At 36.0% G+C, this 21,899-nt stretch overlaps 2 protein-coding genes across 3 annotated transcripts; both read left to right on the forward strand.

Annotated features, from left to right (window-relative positions):
* The first annotated feature begins 209 nt into the window (after nt 1–209).
* LOC109107441 (phosphorylase b kinase regulatory subunit alpha, liver isoform-like) lies at nt 210–17,195 on the forward strand. The gene is made up of 31 exons (XM_042733905.1): nt 210–1,016; nt 2,048–2,206; nt 2,569–2,616; nt 2,767–2,935; nt 3,531–3,613; nt 3,689–3,769; nt 3,849–3,947; nt 4,205–4,351; nt 4,929–4,982; nt 5,075–5,197; nt 5,316–5,411; nt 5,685–5,792; nt 6,012–6,090; nt 6,832–6,966; nt 7,115–7,224; nt 7,350–7,494; nt 7,577–7,655; nt 7,755–7,888; nt 8,782–8,952; nt 9,043–9,143; nt 9,237–9,370; nt 9,470–9,626; nt 10,196–10,275; nt 10,393–10,471; nt 10,554–10,683; nt 10,774–10,875; nt 11,798–11,916; nt 12,418–12,471; nt 12,921–13,148; nt 14,987–15,187; nt 15,462–17,195. Exons 1-31 carry the CDS (start codon nt 939–941, stop codon nt 15,633–15,635), a joined length of 3,657 nt encoding a protein of 1,218 aa, XP_042589839.1. The 5' UTR covers nt 210–938; the 3' UTR covers nt 15,636–17,195.
* Nucleotides 17,196–18,144: 949 nt separating this feature from the next.
* Nucleotides 18,145–21,720, forward strand: LOC109054539. 2 transcript variants are annotated; one of them, XM_042733906.1, is made up of 6 exons: nt 18,147–18,301; nt 18,709–18,769; nt 18,876–19,449; nt 19,561–19,639; nt 20,158–20,271; nt 20,827–21,720. In XM_042733906.1, exons 1-6 carry the CDS (start codon nt 18,246–18,248, stop codon nt 21,509–21,511), a joined length of 1,569 nt encoding a protein of 522 aa, XP_042589840.1. In that variant the 5' UTR covers nt 18,147–18,245; the 3' UTR covers nt 21,512–21,720. The 2 variants fall into 2 exon arrangements, with proteins under 2 accessions (XP_042589841.1, XP_042589840.1); XM_042733907.1 differs by lacking the exon at nt 18,709–18,769 and having other exon boundaries at nt 18,145–18,301.
* The last annotated feature ends 179 nt before the right edge of the window (nt 21,721–21,899 follow it).

A 21,899-nucleotide genomic window follows, 5' to 3' on the forward strand; every position in this document is an offset into this window, starting at 1 on the left:
CTTTGGATTGGTCCATGAGTCAAAGTAGAAATAATTAAGTTAAAGTCACTTTAGTCATCGGTTCAAGTCTCTGAAAAGAAGATATACAGATCAGAAATGGGGCACTTTTGTTGTAAAAATTAAAAGCATACTTTCATATAGTTGAACAATGTTGATGAAACTGTTCCCTAACAACACAATGGCCTCGTAAAACTAGAGAGAAACTTTACTTTTGGCTTTCGAGGTCAATGCCCCCAATGCACTTTAATGTACTCGTCGTGAACCAATCAAAATACGAGCTTCTATATGAAAACAAATCGTGTTTGGTCCAGAGCACATACCGTAGGCGGACCCCAATGACAAACGGATAACCTACACGGACTTTTCCCTTTTAAACATAAAACAAGACGATTTAATTAACGTTTTGGTAGCGCTCAGCACGAGGAATAGGCGTGAATTATTAGAAAAAATTTTCACAACCTAAACCAGCTCTTGAGAAAGAGAATGCTTGTTTTAAAATAACTATAAATCTTCCGACCGTCCCTGGATGCTGGCGAAAGGCTTACTGAACTTCCGGGTTTCCTGTCACTCAAACAGCCGTACGTCATCATGTGGGCGGGCTCTCGCTTGCTGTCAACATCGGCATTCAGGCTGGATGTGCAATGCATAATGAACATACAGAGCTTTAATACAGATCCTTAAAATGGTAGAAGGACGTTTATTGACTTTGAAAAGCCTGGTTGTGTGGTGGGCCTCTTTATTTTAATCGTTTTTGTATGTAGTAAATGTATGGACAGCATTGCGGACGGACATGACTTGGCTAGTCATCATGAATCATTAATTCTACAGGCTACAGTAAAGATCTGGTTGCATGCTCTCTTCTAATCGACCAGGAAGCAGAAGGTTTTCTCTTTCATATCTTCATAAATTCGGTGTCGAGATCATAAACAGATGACAGCATGAGGAGTCGCAGTAATTCAGGAGTGAGGTTGGATGGATTTGCCAGACTTGTCCAAGAAACAATATTATGCCACCAGGTTTGTTCAAAACATGATCGAGAATTCTATTCTATTCTATTCTATTCTATTCTATTCTATTCTATTCTATTCTATTCCATTGTGTTATATATCGTGCTATTCTCTTCCACTCCATTAATTTCTGTTCTGCTCTATTACATATTCTATTCTATTTAGCTTTATATAATGTATTATTCTGTTCGGCGGTACTATATATATATATTATATATATATATATATATATATATATATATATATATATATATATATAGATATATATATTGAGCATAATAGAATAGTATGGAATTATATAGTATATAATTCCATACTATTCTATTTTACTCAATTGTTCTAATCTATATTATGTACATATATATTTTCTAATCTATTCTAATAATTCTATATTCTGATCTATTCTAATTCTAGTGTGTTCTGCAAATCTTTGTTCTAAACCATCTAAATTGTTCCTAAAGCCAAACTGAATTATTAAAATATACTGGTAAAAAAAGAAAAGAAAAATCCAGCTCAAATGAAAACATAGGCCTCTGTCTACAGTACAGTAGTTTCTTGTGGTTGAGGTTCTTCTGCACCATTGGGGCCGTTCTGACAGGAGAAATCTAAAAATAAATAAAGCTTGTACAAAGGTCACCTTTAAATAACCCATGGGTGAGGAAAATATTTGTATTATCTGCAGCATGTAAATTCCTTTAAAAGTAGAGCTTATGCTTTATGTACAATACAAGAAACTGAGAACATGTTAATTCATACAAATACATAATAAAAAAATCAAACATAGATATGTTGATCATTTATTATTACTTTTGTAAGTAATGTAAGTAATAATAAATTATCAACACATCTATGTTTGTTTTTTATTATTTATTTGTATGAATTAACATTTTCTCAGCATGTCACTAGTGTTTAAAACATCTAAAATGAAATGAAAATATGTAAGTGTAATGAGAATTAGCATAACAAATTAGATCAAGATTGTATTTAATTATATGGTGTATATTTGAATAAATAAAGATGGGATTGACCTCTCCATATAGAATCCAGTGACAGGTCTATTGCCAGCTAGCGAGCAGCAGAAGGATGCCTGGGTCAGAGATAATGTTTACAGCATCTTGGCAGTGTGGGGACTCGGCATGGCTTACCGCAAGAATGCAGACCGTGATGAGGACAAAGCTAAAGCCTACGAGCTTGAACAGGTGACTGGAACTTCAAAACGTCACCACCTGTTGTGGCATTGTTCAGGAGCACATTGTCGTTGAGTAATGTAACAGGTTGTTGGATGATTGCTACAACTATTCATAACAAACGACTGTTCGGGGGAAAGTTCAAAAGAAATAAAAAGCCTTCAAACATAAAAAAAAAAATTATTATAAAAGGCTTACTGCAAATTTTGATCACTTTAATATGTCCTTACTGAATAAAAGTATTAATTTCTTTAAAAACTGTTTTGTACAGTATATTGTGTCTGGCAATTGTGTGTGCAAGTATAAATTATTCAGAATATTTCCAGCTGAAATCAATACTTGTATTATTAACAGCATTTTCTTTTTTTTCTCAGAGTGTGGTTAAGCTAATGCAGGGGCTGCTGCAGTGTATGATGAGACAGGTACGGCATTTAACTCTATGGTCTTGCTCATTTGTCATTCTAAACCCAGCTATATAGTTTTTATTCTTTCATTTATTCATCAATTCATTCATTCTTGAGCTGACAACACACCTCCCTGGCCTGGCTAAGCATGTGCATATATTGCTGCAGGTGGCAAAGGTAGAGAAGTTCAAACACACACAGAGCACAAAGGACTGCCTGCATGCCAAATATCACACACCTACCTGTGCCACAGTGGTGGGAGATGATCAGTGGGGGCACCTGCAGGTTGATGCCACTTCACTGTACCTGCTCACATTGGCTCAGATGACCGCCTCAGGTGAGACAAACAATCTATAGAGTGGATAGTTCACCCAAAAATGAAAATTCGTTCATTCAATTATTTAGCCACCCTTATGTTATTCCAAAGCTTTATGACTTTTTTCTTATTTGGAGCACAAATGATTTTCATTTTTTGGGTTAACTGTCCCTTTAAAGACCCCTTGCAATTTCTTGACTAGCACAGTTTCCTTGAAATCTCATGCGGGTTTTATGATTTCTCTTATCAAATGATTTGCTGTTGCTGGTCAGATGCGGGAGATTTTAGGGGCTTTTTTATTCTAGAGCACATTTGATTGGACAAAAATATGTATAGTAATCAAAATGGTTGGTTTTCCTAAAAAAGACTGGAAATTTTATAACTGTTAGGTGTACTTATAGCCAGGTCCCCACAGAATCTGTCCTTACAGAGGTTTTCAGAAAACTATAGATTTTCCCCCAAAACTAGAGCAGAATATGTGAGTATAGTCTACAGATTATGTATAGATACCATAGATATGCCTCAAAGCAAACACCATGGAATTGGAATTTAGCCTCTGCTGGTTGTGTTGTGTGGTTTCCTATTTTTTTGCAACCATTTTGAAATTGCATTGCAGGTCTGCATATCATATCTAACTTGGATGAGGTGGCGTTGATCCAGAACCTGGTTTTCTACATCGAGGCAGCGTACAAAGTGGCTGTAAGTTCTCATTGGTTTATCACGTTCTTAGTTAACAGTTACCAAACTGGCATCACAGCTCACACTCCCCTGCAGGATTATGGGATGTGGGAGAGAGGAGACAAAACCAATCAAGGAATTCCTGAACTAAACGGCAGCTCTGTTGGAATGGCTAAGGTAGGAGAGTCATCTGGTCTTGTTTAGTCACTCCGCTCATTCAGAAGTTGATTTTTGTTTTTCCGGTTCACTTTACCAGGCAGCTTTGGAGGCCATTGATGAGCTTGACTTGTTTGGAGCTCATGGAGGCCCAAAATCAGTGATTCATGTTCTCCCAGATGAAGTAGAACATTGTCAGGTAAATGAATCAATTGAATGTGTTTCGTAGTTGGTTATTATTTTACAGACCAGGGCTGCATTTCCTAAAAGCGTCACTGGTATATATGATCTACTTATGCTTACAGTGGTTTTGGGAGATGCAGCCCAAGTTTATTCTTTAGTATTTAAGTCAGTGATTCACATTTAAGATGATTTATATTGTATTTTTTTTCTCAATCAGTAAAAGTTATCCATGAATTCCTGAGTCAAACATCTTGTTTCTCATTGTGTTTCTAGTCTATCTTGTGCTCCATGCTACCTCGAGCTTCCACCTCTAAAGAGATAGATGCCGGTCTGCTCTCTGTCATCTCTTTTCCTGCGTTTGCAGTGGAGGATGCAGATCTGGTTAACAACACAAAGAGTGAAATCATCTCCAAACTGCAGGTACCTGGCCATTAAGGAAAAGGCTATGCTGGTTTAGTGTACATGCAGAACATTTCAGATTTTTAAGGAAATGTAATTTTATTACTTTATTTTTATGGGAGAGCGAGAATGTGTAAGAAAATGCATTTTATAAAAAATGATGAGCCATGTATACTATATTATATTATTAAAAAACTTTGGAACTCTGCCAGATGGTGATGGTAAAATAGAGATGGGAGGAAGAATTATATTTCAGTGGTGGAAGCTCACAAAACAGTTGCATTCTCTCTCAAAACCTTAGTGATGGAAATAATAGTTGGCAGGAAAAAAAATTTCAGTGCTTTTGCAAGTGAATGCAAAGTTTCTCTGGGGAAGGCAAAAGTTTTACAAGAGGGTGCAAAGAGAATGCAAATGTTTTGAGAAAGAACGCAAAAACTTTAATTTCCCTCCCATCTCAATTTTTATTATGTCCCCTTAGAGGCTACATGCATTTCAACTGTGGTTGCTATTTTTGTAACAATCTTAAAGGGATACTTCCCCAAAAATGAACATTTTGGGTGAACTATGTATCCCTTTAAGCAAATTTCAATCATTTTAGGGACGTTATGGCTGTTGTCGCTTTATCCGAGATGGATACAGGACCCCAAAAGAGGTAACAAGACACTTGATTTTAAACAAAATAAGTATTTTATGGCTAATTCTCTAATAGTTTGACTGCATTCTATGTTTTTATGGTTGTGATAGGACCCTGCTCGCCTTCACTATGATCCTGCTGAGCTGAAGCTCTTTGAGAACATTGAATGTGAGTGGCCAGTGTTTTGGACTTACCTTATACTCGATGGCATCTTCAATGAAGACCATGAGCAGGTATGAACAGGCCGTCCTATAAATACTCGCTTGTATTCTGAAAGTAGAAGATATAACTCCCACTCATGGCCACATGGAGGCAGTATGTAGTTATGGCTGACGGTGTGTCATTCCTCAGGTGCAGGAATACAGAGAGGCTCTTGAAGGAGTTTTGATCAGAGGCAAACACGGGATTCGTCTGGTGCCTGAACTCTATGCTGTACCTGCTGACAAAGTGAGTTTAAACCATTTTGTTAGTCTGATCAATACCATGTACAGTTCATCAATGTCTAATTTTCATCTGCAACATCATTTATCACTCTAAATCTGCATGTACATTTATCACCTCAAATACTCATTTTTTTGCACAATGACACAATGTTTACTAAATTATGCCAGTTGAGAAGATTGATTTAAGTTGAATGAGTGTTTGGACTCATGTGGCACAAACAATCCTGGGTAAAATGTTTTAATCTGTTGCTCATCTGTGTGTTTATTTCTTGTTCAGGTTGAAGAGGAGTACAGGAACCCTCACTCTGTGGAGCGTGTGGCCGCTGGCCAGCTCCCACACATGTGGGGCCAGTCTCTGTATATCCTGGGCTGTCTGCTGGCAGAGGTACCAAAGCCTGGATCCACTTTCATATTAAACATGTTATACTCTGTATAATCAGATATGATGTCAGGTGTTGAAGCGCTACCTTTGGTATCTTTGTTGATTAAGTGTACATGTGAAATGTCAAAACAGTAGTCCCAGTGTTTCTTAGGCAATCCTTTGTTTCTTATCTATTCTGCTTCTTTTACTGATATCTGACAAATGGTTCATTTGGGTTCATAGGGATTTCTGGCCCCTGGAGAGATTGATCCTCTGAATAGGCGATTTTCTAAAGAATTCAAGCCAGATGTTGTTGTGCAAGGTTTGTGAATATTATTGATTTAATTTTTTTTTTTTTTTTTTTTTTTAATGAGGAATATAAACAGCCAAACAGTACCTATTCAGACACAGACTTATTTGTACCATATAGCACCTTTTGAATTTCTGTAATTTTTAGAAATATGTTTTGGCCAAACTTAGGCACTTATGCTCAATTACATTGTAACTTGATAACTAACTAAGTTGTAATAGCTTTACAAAAAATGTAAGGAGATATAAAGTGCTAAGAGATATTTGAGAAACAAAGAAACAAAGAGATAAAGGGCAAAGGTTGCTCTTTTTTTAAAACAAGGGGCAATTAGCTCACGTGAAACATGATAACTTTTGAAATTATGATATTATCATACAGATTTTTATAATTAACAATGTCAGTGTGTTTGAGTGAGAAAAAAAAAAAACATTCCACATAACCTCATAAATATATATCTAAAACAATACTGCAAAAAAACAATATTTTGAAAGATTTTGGTTAAAGAAAGAATAAACTGAATATATAAGAATTTATATAGTATGTTTCATATATATGAAACTATATACAGTAGTATAAAAAGGTTTAAGATATGAAAATCTACCACAGTAGGAATGAGTGAGCTGGTTGTGTTTGGCTGAAGTCCATTTAAGGAGCAGATTCAATTCATTGCTGGAAGCTCAATTTTGAATTTGATCTAATTTGCTAAACAGAGAAGACTGGCCTTTTACCAGCAGCTCTATTTGTTCTGTTTAGTGAGTGTAGTGGCTGAGTCAGTGCAGATCCAGCAGCTGCTGAGGGATAAAGGGATTGAGGTTCAGACCATCTCCGAAGTTTCTCCCATCCGGGTCATGCCAGCTCGCATCCTGAGCCACATTTACGTGAAATTGGGTAAGTGTTTAGATTCACCATGACTAACAGGACAGAGCCAGACAGTGTAAACAAAGGCTACATCTGTAAAACTGCATTTGGAAGAAGCTGGCTTGAAGGCTCTGGGATACAAAACTGAATTCAACCGGTTCCTTTTTCCACTGCACAGGCAACTGTAAAAAGCTGAATCTGAGTGGGCGACCATACAGGCACATTGGTGTCTTGGGAACTTCAAAGTTTTATGAGATCAGAAATGGTACTTACACATTCACTCCACAGGTAAATAAAAAGGATCTCACATGGAAGACTTTTATAGGAGAAGACCTACTCTACAAAATATGTATATATGTACGTATATACTGTAAAGTCTAAAAAAACATTATAACAATGTGTTTTTCCCATAGTTCATTGACCAGCATCACTTCTACTTGGCTCTGGATAACCAGATGATTGTGGAGATGCTGCGAACAGAGCTTGCTTATCTCTCGTCCTGCTGGCGGATGACTGGAAGACCTACCCTCACGTTCCCTATCACACTGAGCATGCTGGGTAAAACTTCTCGTACGATGGAAGATATTGCAATATGCACAAATTGATAATAACAGTTTCTTTCTTTCTATTATTGGGCCAGTTGAGGATGGTGACAGTATTGACCCCTGTATCCTCTCTACCCTCCGGAAGCTTCAAGATGGCTACTTTGCGGGTGCAAGGTCAGAAAAATTGTGACAGTAACAATAAAAAGAGTTATAGTATGATGTTTGAGGCAGAAATATGGTTTATTTGACATCATGAATCCCTTTGTTGTTTAGGGTGCAGATGGCAAACCTCTCTTCATTCCTCACAACCTCCTTTCATACCCAGCTCAGCTTCTTGGATGCTGATTCTGAAGAGAATCTGCTGGAGGAAGAGGAAGAAGAAGAGGAAGAGAGTTTTGGGCCCTCGGGTATCCATACTGACTTGCATATACGTAGCTGCTTTGGAAAGCATCTCTCCCCCAAAAAATAAATGTATACATACCCAGCTGAAAACCAGGGTTTTCAGACCAGATTAAGTGTTGATGGTTCAAGGTTGATTTATGCTGGTTATTTTTGGTCAAGCTGATGGACCAGAATGGTCTTTCTTAGGGCACCATTTCAGCAGTGTTGTTATTGCTAACTAAACTATTAAAATTAAAATAAAATATAAATATTAGCTGAAAAAATTTTAACTTAAAAAACGTGAATAAAAAAATTGGCATTGGCAACTGAAATAAAATAAGTTGAACTTGAAGTATTGAAATTACTGAAATAAAATAAAATATAAATATAAAAATATAAATATAAAAAAATATAAAACTAATATAATGACAAAAGCACATTACATGACAGATTTTTTAAAAATGTATGATTTTTAGAGTTAAAAAATAAAAATAAAAGCTAATTCAAAATATGAATACATACTATAATATAAATAACTCTAAAATAACACTGTATATTAGTTTTCCACTGATTTTAAAGATTTGTTTTTACATTTAAATTTCTTACACTCACTTAAAAACGTTTAACTTAATAGCACTGTGAAATGTAATGTTTAGCAAATATCAAAGTGAATATCCATTTTTCATACTCTACATTATTGTGATGCCTAAATTCACTTGTAGCATTTAATATGATTAATTTGTTGAATTTACTAATCATTATCATCCAAACAATATCTGTGCATCTCTATTCCTGATCTTGTTGGTAAAACTAGTTAATAAGTCTACTTGGGACACCAGCATCCAAAACACAACATATGCACTTATGCACAATACTCCACATGAACTAAAATGAAAAGTGGTGGTTTGTTTTCCCACAGGAGGTTCAGGACACATGTTTGACCAGTATCTTACAGATCTATTGCACAGCACTGCTACAAAATGCCATCTGCCTCCCATTCAGAAGGGGCAGCACCACGTTTTTAGTGCTGAACACACCACCAGGGACATCCTTTCTTTCATGGCCCAGGTTCAGGGCCACAACATGCCCAGTAAGCCCTCAGTCGATCGTTAATAGTTAAGTGGATTTCATGCTTTCTTTTAGAGTATGGCTAGTCATCTCATTCTGTTATGTTTTTCAGAGCCTTCCATGTATTTGCCTGTTGTCCCCATCATGAGCAAACACAGAAAGTCTCTCAATCTGCTGGATGTTCCTCAGCACAGTGTTTCTCATCACACCAAGGCAAGACTCTACACTCCAGTATAAAGTGAAAAAATTAAATAAATGGCCCATAGTTTTGATTCATGTCTGTTTTTGGCTGCACACACAATCTAGGTCGATAGCGTTGACCTGCACTTGCCACGTGATTCTCATGGGAACACAGACTTTGCCTGTCTGGTCAATCAGCTAAAGCATTGTCCAACCCTTCAGGACCAGGCAGATATCCTCTATGTCCTCTATGCGATGAAGTGAGAACGTTTGTACATATTGACTGTGCATATCCATTATAATTAATTTTATAAGCCATATTTAATCAAAGTCAAAAAATCAATCGTCAATGTGTTTAGGGGTTCAGATTGGATAGTAAATCTGTCAGGACAAGGAGAGGCAACTGTTCGCTCCCTGCTGGAGGAGCTGTATGTTCGGGCAGGAGCTTGTAAGGAATGGGGCCTCATCCGCTACATTTCAGGCATCCTGAAAAAAAGAGTGGAAGTCCTTGCTGAGGTGAGACCCCATATCTACCAGTGCTTGTTTGATAAACAACAGACACGTTTATGTTTCTTGGTCATTTTATATATATATATATATATATATATATATATATATATATATATATATATAATTAAAACTTACATATTTAGAATTTTGACATTGTGAAACTTTTAATGTTTGTTATATTCTAATTCAGAAGTGTGGAGTCAGATATTAGTAGAAGGTTGCATTTATTTGATCAAAAATACAGCAATATTGTGAAATATTAATACAAATTAAAATGACTGTTTTCTATTTTTATATATTTTAAAATGTAATTTTTAGCATTATTACTCCAGTCTTTAAGGTCACATGCTACTTCAAAAATCATTCTAATATGCTGATTTGCTGCTCAAGAAAATTGTCATAAAATATACAATATTAGATTTATAAAACTATGATAATCTAAACAGAGTAAAAATGATTTATATCAGCTTAACTCTCAGTGGCAGCAGTTTTACCTCTAATAATGTTTTGTGTGTGTGTGTGTGTGTGTGTGTGTGTGTGTGTGTGTGTGTGTGTGTGTGTGTGCATGCACTCAGTCTTGCACAGATCTGATCTCCCATCATAAACAGCTGACAGTGGGTCTTCCTCCCGAACCCAGAGAGAAGGTCATCACAGTGTGAGTGTCTTTAGTTTCTGATAGTCATTTTAGATTATTTATTTTTTAAATCATTATTTTTTCGAAAGCAACAATTTTAATATTCTCCTTTTACTTAACCGATTCTCTTATTTTTAGTCCTCTTCCTCCTGAAGAACTGATTAGCTTGATTTATGAGGCCAGTGGACAAGACATCAGCATTGCTGTCCTCACACAGGTAGTTCTAATTTTAAGCCTTCAAGTTATGTTGCTATCTTCCACTGTTCTATTCAATTGACTTATTAAACTTCTGAACTCAGGAGATCATGGTGTATCTGGCCATGTATGTGCGCTCTCAGCCGTCTCTGTTTGGAGACATGCTGCGTCTGCGCATCGGGCTCATCATGCAAGTGATGGCTACAGAACTTGCTCGCAGTCTACACTGCTCAGGTACAGCCAATCAAAGTTTTGGTTCTACAATGTAAATCTTTATATTTGCTTACATTAAGTGCAATAAATCTGTCCATGTGACATCTACAGGTGAGGAGGCATCAGAGAGCCTGATGAGCCTCAGTCCTTTTGACATGAAGAATCTCTTACATCACATCCTGAGCGGGAAAGAGTTTGGTGTAGAGAGGAGCAGTGAGTATCAACCAGCCTTAGTTTTTTATGCTCTTTACCCCAGTGAGAATTCCTTTGGGTTTTTAGGTGTCATTTTTATAGTTTTATTTTTGAGAGTCATCTTCTGTACTATATGTACACGACTTTGTATTTTATGTTTTAGAAAGAAGTCGCTTGTCTCACCAAGGCTGTATTTATTTGAATAAAATACATTAAAAACAGTATTACTGTGGACATATTAATATATATATATATATAAATTAAAATGTAATGTATTCTTACAGAAGAGCCTGTTTCCACCACTGAGTAAAAAATATGAAAAAAGGTCATTGAGAATTTTTATCTTACAATTGCGAGTTAAGTCAGAATTATGAGATATAAACTTGCAATTCGATTGGATTTTATAACTCGAAATTGTAAATTTATATCTCACAATTCTGAGAAAAAAAGTCATATTGCGAGTGTATTAGGCAATTCGGAGAAAAAAAATCTGAATTACGAGATGTACAAACTTTTTTTTTCTCAGAATTGTGTGATATAAACACAATTATGAGTTATAAAGTCAGAATAGCAGGATATAAACTTGCAATTGCTAGAAATAAATTCAGAATTGCGAGATAAAAACTTGCAATTACCTTTTTTTTATTTTTTATTCAGTGGCAGTATATCCCTGTGATGGCACAGTTGAATTTAAAGCATATTTGTGGAATATGCTTTTTTTCAGGAATTGTTGATGAATAGAACGTTCAAAAGAACAGTATTTATTTGAAATGGAAATCTTTTGTAACAAATGTATTTCCTGTCCCTTTAGATCGAATGAATGCAGCTGATTAACTACAAACATATTATTTTAAGAGTTCTGTGCAGTTCATTTAAAAAGAGGAATGATGTGGCTACTCTTGTGTGGTCTGTTCTTCAATAATCGCTCTGTATTGTGTGAAAGTGCGCCCGATTCAGTCTTCAACCACCAGTCCTGCCATCTCCATCCATGAGCTTGGACACACGGGGGCCACCAAGACAGAGCGCACGGGCATCAGAAAACTCAAGACTGAAATCAAACAGGTGGAGTGAAAGAGAAGATGTGTCTGGAAATTATTTATCAAATGTTTTTACATTTTGCAAATTGTGATATATTTACACTGCAGTTTAAGATGTCATAAACAGATTTCCTCACTATTGTACCTTTAAATGGCTTTTATATTATTTGTTTTCAGCTCGATGACTCCAGACCCATGAGTGTGGGTTGAGTTTGTAATATTGGCATGCTGTGCTATTACTGTAGAATAGCTTTTTTTGTGCAGAGCTCATTCTGTCTAGTGGTCACAGCACATTTTTCGAGACCATGAATCCAGTATTAGCATGAAAATTCTGAGTAATATTCAGTTTGCCCATATCATACACATCATTTTAGTAATATGAAGCATCTTTTTGACTGTGTAGGTGATCGTTTTTCTTGTTAATGTCTCTCTGTATGATTGATGCCTCAACTGTTCGTTCATCAGAAGTACTTTCCATTTTGATGTCCATTTTAAATCTTTGTATGCTCTGCTTTTATTCTCATAGATATTTACCAGCAGTCATTCCATCAGCAGTAATTTCACATCCCCTCGTTCCACGGTAACTTGCAGAAAAACCAAAACCCTCTCCACTAACACCTGCTCTCCACTGTCAAACACTATTTTTCAGTTCAGAAGATTAAAAATAATTTTAACTTGGAGGGGTGAATTCAGTTCATTGGTACTCAATAAATATAAATTTAATCTAATGAAATTTTTCAGTGCCTCAGATTAGTTGACTGATTTGAAATGGGACAAACTTCCAGCCATAACAAACAATTAACATTTCTAATGTGTCTCAAGTCTTGTCTTGTTGTGGTCATTTCACTCTCTTAGCATGGGCTGACATTGTAACAGCTTAGCTATGTTTGTCATAGTTTCTGCTTACTAAAACTGAAGCATGTTTTAAGTGTGTTATATGTGCTGATTAGTGCCAGTAGTCTCACTAGTCAAATTTTTACCTAGTATCTTTATGATATACTGACAATGCAAATGTGTGCGTGTCTGTAGCGATGCAGCAGCCCCTCAACTCCCAGCGGGATGCTGTCTCCGACTGGCACAGGAGACTCACACCTGCAGTGGGAGGAGCGCCAGGGCCAGTGGCTGAGGAGACGCAGACTGGACGGGGCCATAAACAGGGTTCCAATGGGCTTCTACCAGAAAGTCTGGAAGATTCTCCAGAAATGTCATGGCCTCTCCATTGCTGGATATGTCTTGCCTTCCTCCACCACCCGTGAGGTGCATCCATCTATGTGTATATGTATATATGCAGTATATATGTATGTGTGTACTTATACTATAAATAGTAGATTGCATAACATTAAATTGAACCTCTTGACTATATATAACAACAGCTAAAAATATGTGACCCAGGACCTCAAAACCAGGTATAAGGGTCAAATTTTGTGAAATTGAGATCTATACATCATATGAAAGCTGAATAAATAAGCTTTCCACTGATGTATGGTTTGTTAGGCAAGACAAGGTAAGACAAGATTTGGCTGAAATACCATTATTTGAAAATCTGGAATCAGAGGGTGCAAAAAATCTAAATATTCGACTTTAGTAAATCGCCTTTAAATATGTCCAAATTCTTAGCAATGCATATTACTAATCAAAACTTAAGTTTTGATATAGTTATGGTTGGAAATTTACAAAATATCATCATGGAACATGATCTTTACTAAACATCCTAATGTTTTATGGCATAGAAGAGAAATCTATAATTTTGACCCATACAATGTATTATTGTTGGCTATTGCCACAGATATACTCGTGCTACCTATGACTGGTTTCATGGTCCAGGGTTACATATTTGGGGTCAGCAAGAAAACTATTTAAAATAATTGCTGATCTTTTGAAACTTTCCATTCATTAATTAAAAAAAAAATGTATTAGTTTCAATAAAAATATTAAGCAGCACAGCTGGTTTCAACATGAATAATAAGAAGAAATATTTCTTGAGAGAATAATTTCTGAAGGATCATGTGACACTGAAGACTGGAGTAATGGCTGCTGAAAATTAAGCTTTGCCATCACAGGAATAAAATACACTTCAAATTAGAATGGAAAAATAGAAAACCTCAAATTGTATTAATTTTTCACAATATGACTTTATTTTTTACTATATTTTGATGAAATAAATGCTGCATTGGTGAGCATCTTTCAAAAATGTATTTAAGAAAAACCTAACCTACCCCAAACTTTTGAGCTGTGTATTTATACAGTATACTCTGCCAAACTATATTACATTGAACCTTAAAGGGTTAGTTCACTAACAAATCAAAATTATGTCATTAATTACTCACCCTCATGTCGTTCCAAAACCTTCGTTCATCATCTGAAGGCAAATTAAGATATTTTTGATGAAATCCGAGAGCTTTCTGACCCTTCATGGACAGCAGCTCAACTGACACATTCAAGGCCCAGGACATTATTAAGGATATCATTAAAAAAACTCTATGTGACATCAGTTGTTCCTTAATTTTACAAAGCTACGAGAATACTTTTTGTGAGCAAAGAAAACAAAAATAACTTTATTCAACAATTTCTTCTCTTCCATGTCAGATTTCGACGCGTGTTCACAAGAGTACCACGATGCATGCGTGTGGTGCTGCTGATGCAGGAGCCGGCGTTCTGACGTAGAACCTGATTGTGCTGCGCCTTGTTTGCAAAGAGAGGAACCACACGCATGCGTCGTCGTATTGTAATGAATGCACGTTGAATTCTGACATGGAAGAGAATTGTTGAATAGTTATTTTTGTTTTCTTTGCCCACAAATAGTACTCTCTTAGCATCATAAAATTACTGTTGAAACACTGATGTCACATGGATTATTTTAATGATGTCCTTACTACCTTTCTGGGCCTTGAACTTGTCAGTTGCGTTGCCATCTATGGAGGGTCAGAAAGCTCTCGGATTTCATCAAAAATATCTTCATTTGTGTTCTGAAGATGAATGAATGTCTTACAGGTTTGGAACGACATGAGGATGAGTAATTAATGACAGAATTTTTGGGTGAACTATCCCTTTAAATACCCGTAACCATGAACTGTTATCTGTGTGAATTATTGTAGATGACGGAAGGAGAGATCAAGTTCGCAGTGCATGTGGAGTCTGTACTGAATCATGTCCCACAGCCTGAGTACAGACAGCTGCTGGTGGAGGCCATTATGGTGTTGATCCTTGTAGCTGACATGGAGATTGCCAGTATTGGGGGAATTATTCACATTGACCGCATTGTTCACATGGCCAACGATCTCTTTCAACAGGATCAGGTATCATCATGCATATGCCATTATATATAATCATATGATGCTCAGTTGGTATGTGCATACCTGCTTCTTCTTGATTATTACGATTTTTACCATTTTAGCATAATGGTAATGTCATCGAAACTATGAAATAACACAAATACTATTATGGGAATTATGTACTGATGAAAAAGGCTAAACATATCAAAACTATCTCGACTTCATCAAAGTGTGCCTGTTTTGTGTAGATTCCAGTTTTGCACATCTGGATATTGTGTCTCATGTGTTTTTATTTCAGAGATCCAGCGGGGCCAATGAGTATTTCTTAGAGAAAGATCCTGCCACAGGAATCTGTAACTTCTTTTTTGACAGTGCTCCTAGTGGCAGCTACGGTACTATGACTTATCTTTCCAAGGCTGTGGTTACATATGTTCAAGACTTCCTGCCAAGCAGCAGCTGTCTAATGCAGTAACGACTGCAGTTCCTAGAAAACCGGTGACCTTCAGGACGGATCTATGACCTGTTTTATTAAATCTAACAGTTGAAAAAAAAAATCAGTTGACCTCAGTTCAGTAGCAAAGGACAAGCATCAACAGGGAAGCCAATAAAAAACACCACAGGATATGTTGTGAAGCTAACAGACTGCAGGAAATGGACCACTGTGCCGTTCTGTGTTTTAAGTATACAATTCTAATTTAAGAACTGTAAAATACAATTAACTAATATAATATAATAATATATATTTAATTTCAACAGAAACACTTTACATGATTTTAATCATATTTTTGGGTTGCTAACTCATTTAAATAATTTATAATTTTATGTTCTTAGAAATATGTTTATTTTATTTAAATTGGTGCTTCAGTTGTGTTTATAGAGCACTTATATTTTGATCTGTACCATTTCTCTAGTTAAACAAAACAAAACACTGTGTTATATTACTGTAAGCTTTGAGACTTAATGTTATCCTATACATTGTTATTACATTATAAATCTACTCTGAAATGTGTTATTTAACAGGTGCTTCTTATTTAAAGAAACATACAATACAAAAGGTATTTTTCCTAAATCATATATATATATGTAATTAATAATTATGTGTAAAATTAACTTATACTCTGTTCTTTGCATGCAAACATGCAATATTCTAACTCATGGCAAAGCCAAGCATGTGCAGTTCTATAGACTAGCAAATCATGCATTTGAATAATTTTTTTGTGATTTTTTTTTTTTTTTTAAGTGAAAACAAAGGTTAAAATCATAATTGGTTTTTGTTCATTTCATAGAGGTCAGTTAATGAAGAAAATCAAGAGAACTTAGCTTGAAAAGGGCATTTGAAGTTGTCTTCATTTTGGACAACGACAGTAGAGATGTCCAGTGTGTGAGTTCTAGCTGTCTTTAATTCATTTTGTCCTGTTGTTTCTCATGTTTATGACAAATTACTACTTTTGAAGGAAGTACTGTATTTTAGTCTCCATTAAGCTTTTGTATGACCACAGACAAAAAAAAAAAAAAAAAAGTGTAATTAATACATCTAATTAATCATGACTTTTCATGGCCGTATTTTCTGTTTGTTCTTGTTTTTAATGTTATATATAATGTGACATGGGACATACAAAGTGTGATTATTTCAATAATCTTAACTTAAACAAGTTCAGTATTATGTGTGTCTTCAGAGAACTGAATATAATACATTTACCTAATACCTTGTGATTTAATTTTTGAACTAGGTTAAAAAAAAAAAAAAAGTTAATCAAGAGAAACTTAAATTATAGAATTTTGAGATTTTAAGGCAGACTGACCCGACTGATGACAGCTTGAAAGCTCTAGGAGTGAGTCAGAAATGTTAGTGTCACAAAAAGACAAATTTTAAGTTTAACCCTCAAGCATCCTTCAAATAGCAGCCCTTAGTTCATCCTTCATGGACATATTTGGGCACGAAGGTCTCAGCTGTGATCCCGATTTTTTATTTTTTTTTCAATAAATGTCATATGATATCACTGCCTTCAATAAAATAAAAACTTTCAATTTATGCAGTTTTTTGTGATTTTTTTTTTAATTAACCTCTAAAAGTACCATATTTTTTTGTAAAATAAAATATTTCTTATACTTAAGTAAAGAAAATCATTCCAGTAAGTTTAGACAGCCAAAACCTAAAATTTTGGTGAGTTTGGTGACAGCTGGTGACATCTGATGGTATAAAAAAATAAAAAATATCAATAGCCACTATATGACTGTAGTACTCAATGGCTGCATATAGGCTGAAATCAATAAACCATTGTTGTAATGAACTTAACCTCTTAAGTTTTAGATTTTATCACAAGTAAAAAAAAAAAAAAAAAAACTTGTGTTAGGTGAGACTATACAAAGATGCCTAAATATGCTTAGAGACAAATCTGACCATGCTATAAGAAAAAGAGAAAGTAAGAGTCAGAGAAATAATTTATTTCTAACAAAAAACATCAAATTTCAATAATTCAAAAAAGTAAAATGGAACCAAATTATGCCAAACAGGTAAGAATAAACAATAAACCTAACAAGCATGTTTCAGACATTTTAGTTTTTTGCCACATTGAGAAAGTTGTATAGACTCACCCCTTCATTTATGTGTATGTATGATCTGCATTGTGTTGAATTTATTGATTTTTGTTGGACAAATACAAATAATAATAATAATAATAATAATAATAATAATAAATGCCTTGAGTTTTAGTATTTTCCATTCATTTCCTATGGGTGCCCATTTTGGGGCCTGAATGACAAATTAAGTTTTCTTTTTTTTTTCTAACACAAATTTGTTGAATCGAGTCCTCTTTTTTGTGTGTGTTCAGGTGGCAAACTCAGATTAAGGAAACTATTTAAAAAAATTATTTTGCCCAAATTTGGGCTTTCTGGAGGCTAACATAATTTACAATTAGCCTACAGCGCACCCTTATGGCTGCTCCAGTTGAACTACAGTTTCCGGTTGATGATTGCTCGCGCGAGGCTTGGCACAAAAGTGATCTCGCGCGAACAGCCCTGCTGCGGTACTGAGGTAAACAGAAGAAAACTGCGGATCCGCTTCGGACTTGGGTTTAAAGCGATGGACGCGTTGGACATGTTATTACAGCAAACAGACTATCACAATTTTGAGAGAGAGTAAGAAATATGTGTTTTCGTGTTTCAAAGAGTACCATTCCTTCACGAGACAGTCAGGCAAACCTAAACGAACAACGTGACGTATAACGTTAACTTTTTCGAGTAAAACGAAGCAAATATGCTATTTGTGAGGAGATTGTTTAATTAACACATTACACTTAATCCTATTACTTGAGTTATCTGAATGAATGTTTCGTAAGGAGAGAGCTGAAGACGTCTCAGTTTATCGTGTTTAACGTTACCGTTACATTATGTAACTAGTAAGCTGTTCCCTAGAAAGAATTGGGCATTAGTGAATCAGATGTGCTAGTTTTTATTTATATTGTTTGGATTTGTGACCAGAACTGCAGTGACTAGTTAGTTATGAAACAAACTGCGATTTAGTCACTGATGACTATTGTTTTCAGGGCTAAGTACCACTACCTCGCTAACTTTCCTCCAAGACAAGAGTCAGGATACTACAGTGAGGTAGAAATCACGCTAATAAGTAAAAAAAACATGAGGACTTTTGCTTAGTAACTTGCATATGATGTTGTTAGATAAACTGTTTAATTTAGATAATTCTTCATCACAGGTGAACATCTTGGTTCTCAGGGAGGTTACTACCAAATCTGTCTCTATGAAGCTGCGGCGCAGGACAGTCCTGAGAAGCCGACGGCTTCGACAGCGAGAACATGTGAAGGACTCTGAGAGCATCTCTGTGGTGTTGAGGGACGCTGACTCTAGTCAGTCAGACAGTGTGGAAGAAATAAAAGATCAGGTGTCTGTTCTTCGTGATATGGAGCGGCCGGTAAGGAAGAGTAGAGCTGGTTCATCATGTCGCGTGAGAAAAGAAGGCGAGAGGCCGCTTTCTGATGTGGAAGCACAACCTGGGACGGTTCAGAAGATCTCCCTGGCTCCAGGTGCAATGGCTGAGGACACTCTAGAGAAACTCAGGTTTAGGGCTAATACCTCTAAGACCAAGATCGAGATTGAGTCTCGAGCAGAGCTTGAGTCTATTTTGGACGAATCCAGTACTGATTTCACAGTGGAATCGGGTCCCAGCTCACCCTGTCGTCCTCTCAATACAGTAAGATGCAGAGAGTGTGAGAGACTTTTCGCAAAGATGAGAAAACATCCCACCCCGGAAAAGAAAAGCAGAGATACAGGTAAATATTTCAGATGTGCCGTTTGTAGAAGAGATTAACATAAAGCTAATAATACAAAGCACCTGTTATCGTGTTACCAAAAATATTTTTTGGTATGTCTTTGTGTATTAGATCCAGCATCTTTATCTTGTGATGTGTGGGTTCTGCTTAAGAAGTGGCACCCTCAGAGACACCGTCATCGAGAGAAGGGGTATGTTATCTTTTACATTAATATAACACTGATAATTAGAAGACTTACAGTAGAGTAAGCTCTGTTTATAGAAAGCCCAGAGGTTTTTTTTTAAAAATTTTTAGGAACTCATTGGTCTTTGGCCTCAGTGAACTTATGCACTAGAGTAATAAAAATACAAAATATTTGTGGATAATTTTGGCTGTGTTCACTAAAAAAAAACTAAGGTGCATTAGCTTAAAAAAAGAAATAATAAAACAAACCTTGACCGGGAATATCGTATAACAAGGTGGGGAAATCGCAGAAAAGTACAAGAATTATCATCAAAGTAAGTAGATTTTAGTCCAGTACAATAACACTAGCATTTTCAGGAAAATAATAAAATTACTGTGTTACAACATAAAGGTTTTTAAAATATTAGGCTAAGCTTTTTACTGCCTAGATAGCCAAGTTTTATTTAAAAGCCCATCTTGCCAGCAGTGAATTACCGCTTTAATAATCATATATTAATTAGTTTGAATGTGAATGTTGATCTTCAGATTATTGTGGACGAGCCTGAGTCGGATCAGGAAGCTGTTAGCAGGAGGCTCCGACTTTGCAGCTGTCAACAGAACAGAAGCAAACTGCTCCAGACCTCATGCATTTCAGCAGAGGTGAGTCATTCATGATCAGAATTAACTCCATAAAGATTTGGGGTCTTCAGTGTCACATTATCCTTTAGAAATCATTTGAATATGCTGATTTGCTACTCAATAAACATTCTTGTTATCAGCGTTGAAAACACTGCTCAATATTTTTGTGGAAACGGTGATACTGTTTCTGTGGTGACACAATGTATTTTAATTTTAATAGTCAAGTCACCTTTATTTATATAGTGATTTATGCACTACAGATTGTGTCAAAGCAGCTTTACAGTGTTAAACAGAAGAACAATGTCAATGCAAAACAAAATTGAATTCTGCTGTAAAGCAGCTCTAAAAAGAGGACAGTAGTAAACAGTCAATTTTTCAGTTAAAAACTGTGTTCATCATCGATTCACTGATATCATTGTCCAGCTCAGTTCAGTTCTTTTCCAATAGTGTCTGTAATGATTTTGATGATTTGATGCTATTTCCAAAAATTAGATTTCCCATTCAAGGAAAGATTAAAAATACTCCAGTATTGTGCGTATATATGTAGCAAAATAATTTTTGTATGCATATATCTAGGAATTTACGGCGCTGCAAGTATCTGCTTTCCATTCAGACCAACCGGTCCATTACCAAAGCAAAGCCACGGCATCGTAAGAGGTCACGATCTGTGGTCTGGCCACCCGTGGCTGGCTGGACATCTTCAGTGAAAAGGAAGCCTTCTTTGAACAACACATTTTCTCAGCAGCTTTCTCCTCTCAACCTTAGTGTTAGGATGACACAGGAGGACAAACTGCTTGTAGATGATAAGATTTCAAGATTAAATGCAGATTTGAAGCTGAACTCGGATGCCTCCAGCGAACAGAGGACGACTAATGTCCGGGGCAAACTGAACAAGCAGGAAGTGTTTGATGGCATAGACGGAACGCGGCGGGTGCTGAAGTTTGATGAAACGCCTGAAACTGTTGCTGTGGAAGCTGCGGAACAGAGGAAAAGCCCTCGGCAGAAGCACAAACGTGGAGTGATTCGTGAAGCTCAGAATGGTTTCCAGAATGAGCAGCAGGAGGAGATTTCTGAGGATTCGGATGGGTTCAGGACTCCCACAGATCTGTTCAGCGTGAAGCCTAAGATGAAACGAGGGAACCAGAAGAAAGTTTCTGCCTCTGGTGTAACAAAACCTGCCGCTCAGAAGCCCAACTTCATGTCCATGTTAGCCACTCTGGTGAAGAATCAGAATCAGATTATTAAAGAGTCCTGCAAATGAGTCTCTATGAAAGTCCTGCGATTAGATTTGTGTGTCATTTTGTATAAATGAAGAGACATGCATCGTTGCTGTTGAGATTTGTTTTATTGTGTAAATTAATAGATCTGATTTCTGAAAAAAAAAAAAGTCTGGTTATATTTATTGTATTGTTCAGTTGTTTGTGTTCTAACGTTTGTATTTGCATGAGTAAATAAATCTTGCATAAACATATTTTTGTCTGTGCTTAACACAGAGTGGCTTGAACTGTAGTTATTGTAATCACCACAGAGTGGAGCTGTTTCCAAACAAACCTGCGCATTTAAACCCTTGTTTTGTTTGTTTGTTTTGTCAGTTTAGTTTCTTAAACCATTTTTAATTATTACAACATGACTTAAAAAAAAATAGATTT

Source organism: Cyprinus carpio, chromosome B11 (genome assembly GCF_018340385.1).
Source record: "Cyprinus carpio isolate SPL01 chromosome B11, ASM1834038v1, whole genome shotgun sequence".
Classification (NCBI taxonomy): Eukaryota; Metazoa; Chordata; class Actinopteri; order Cypriniformes; family Cyprinidae; genus Cyprinus; species Cyprinus carpio.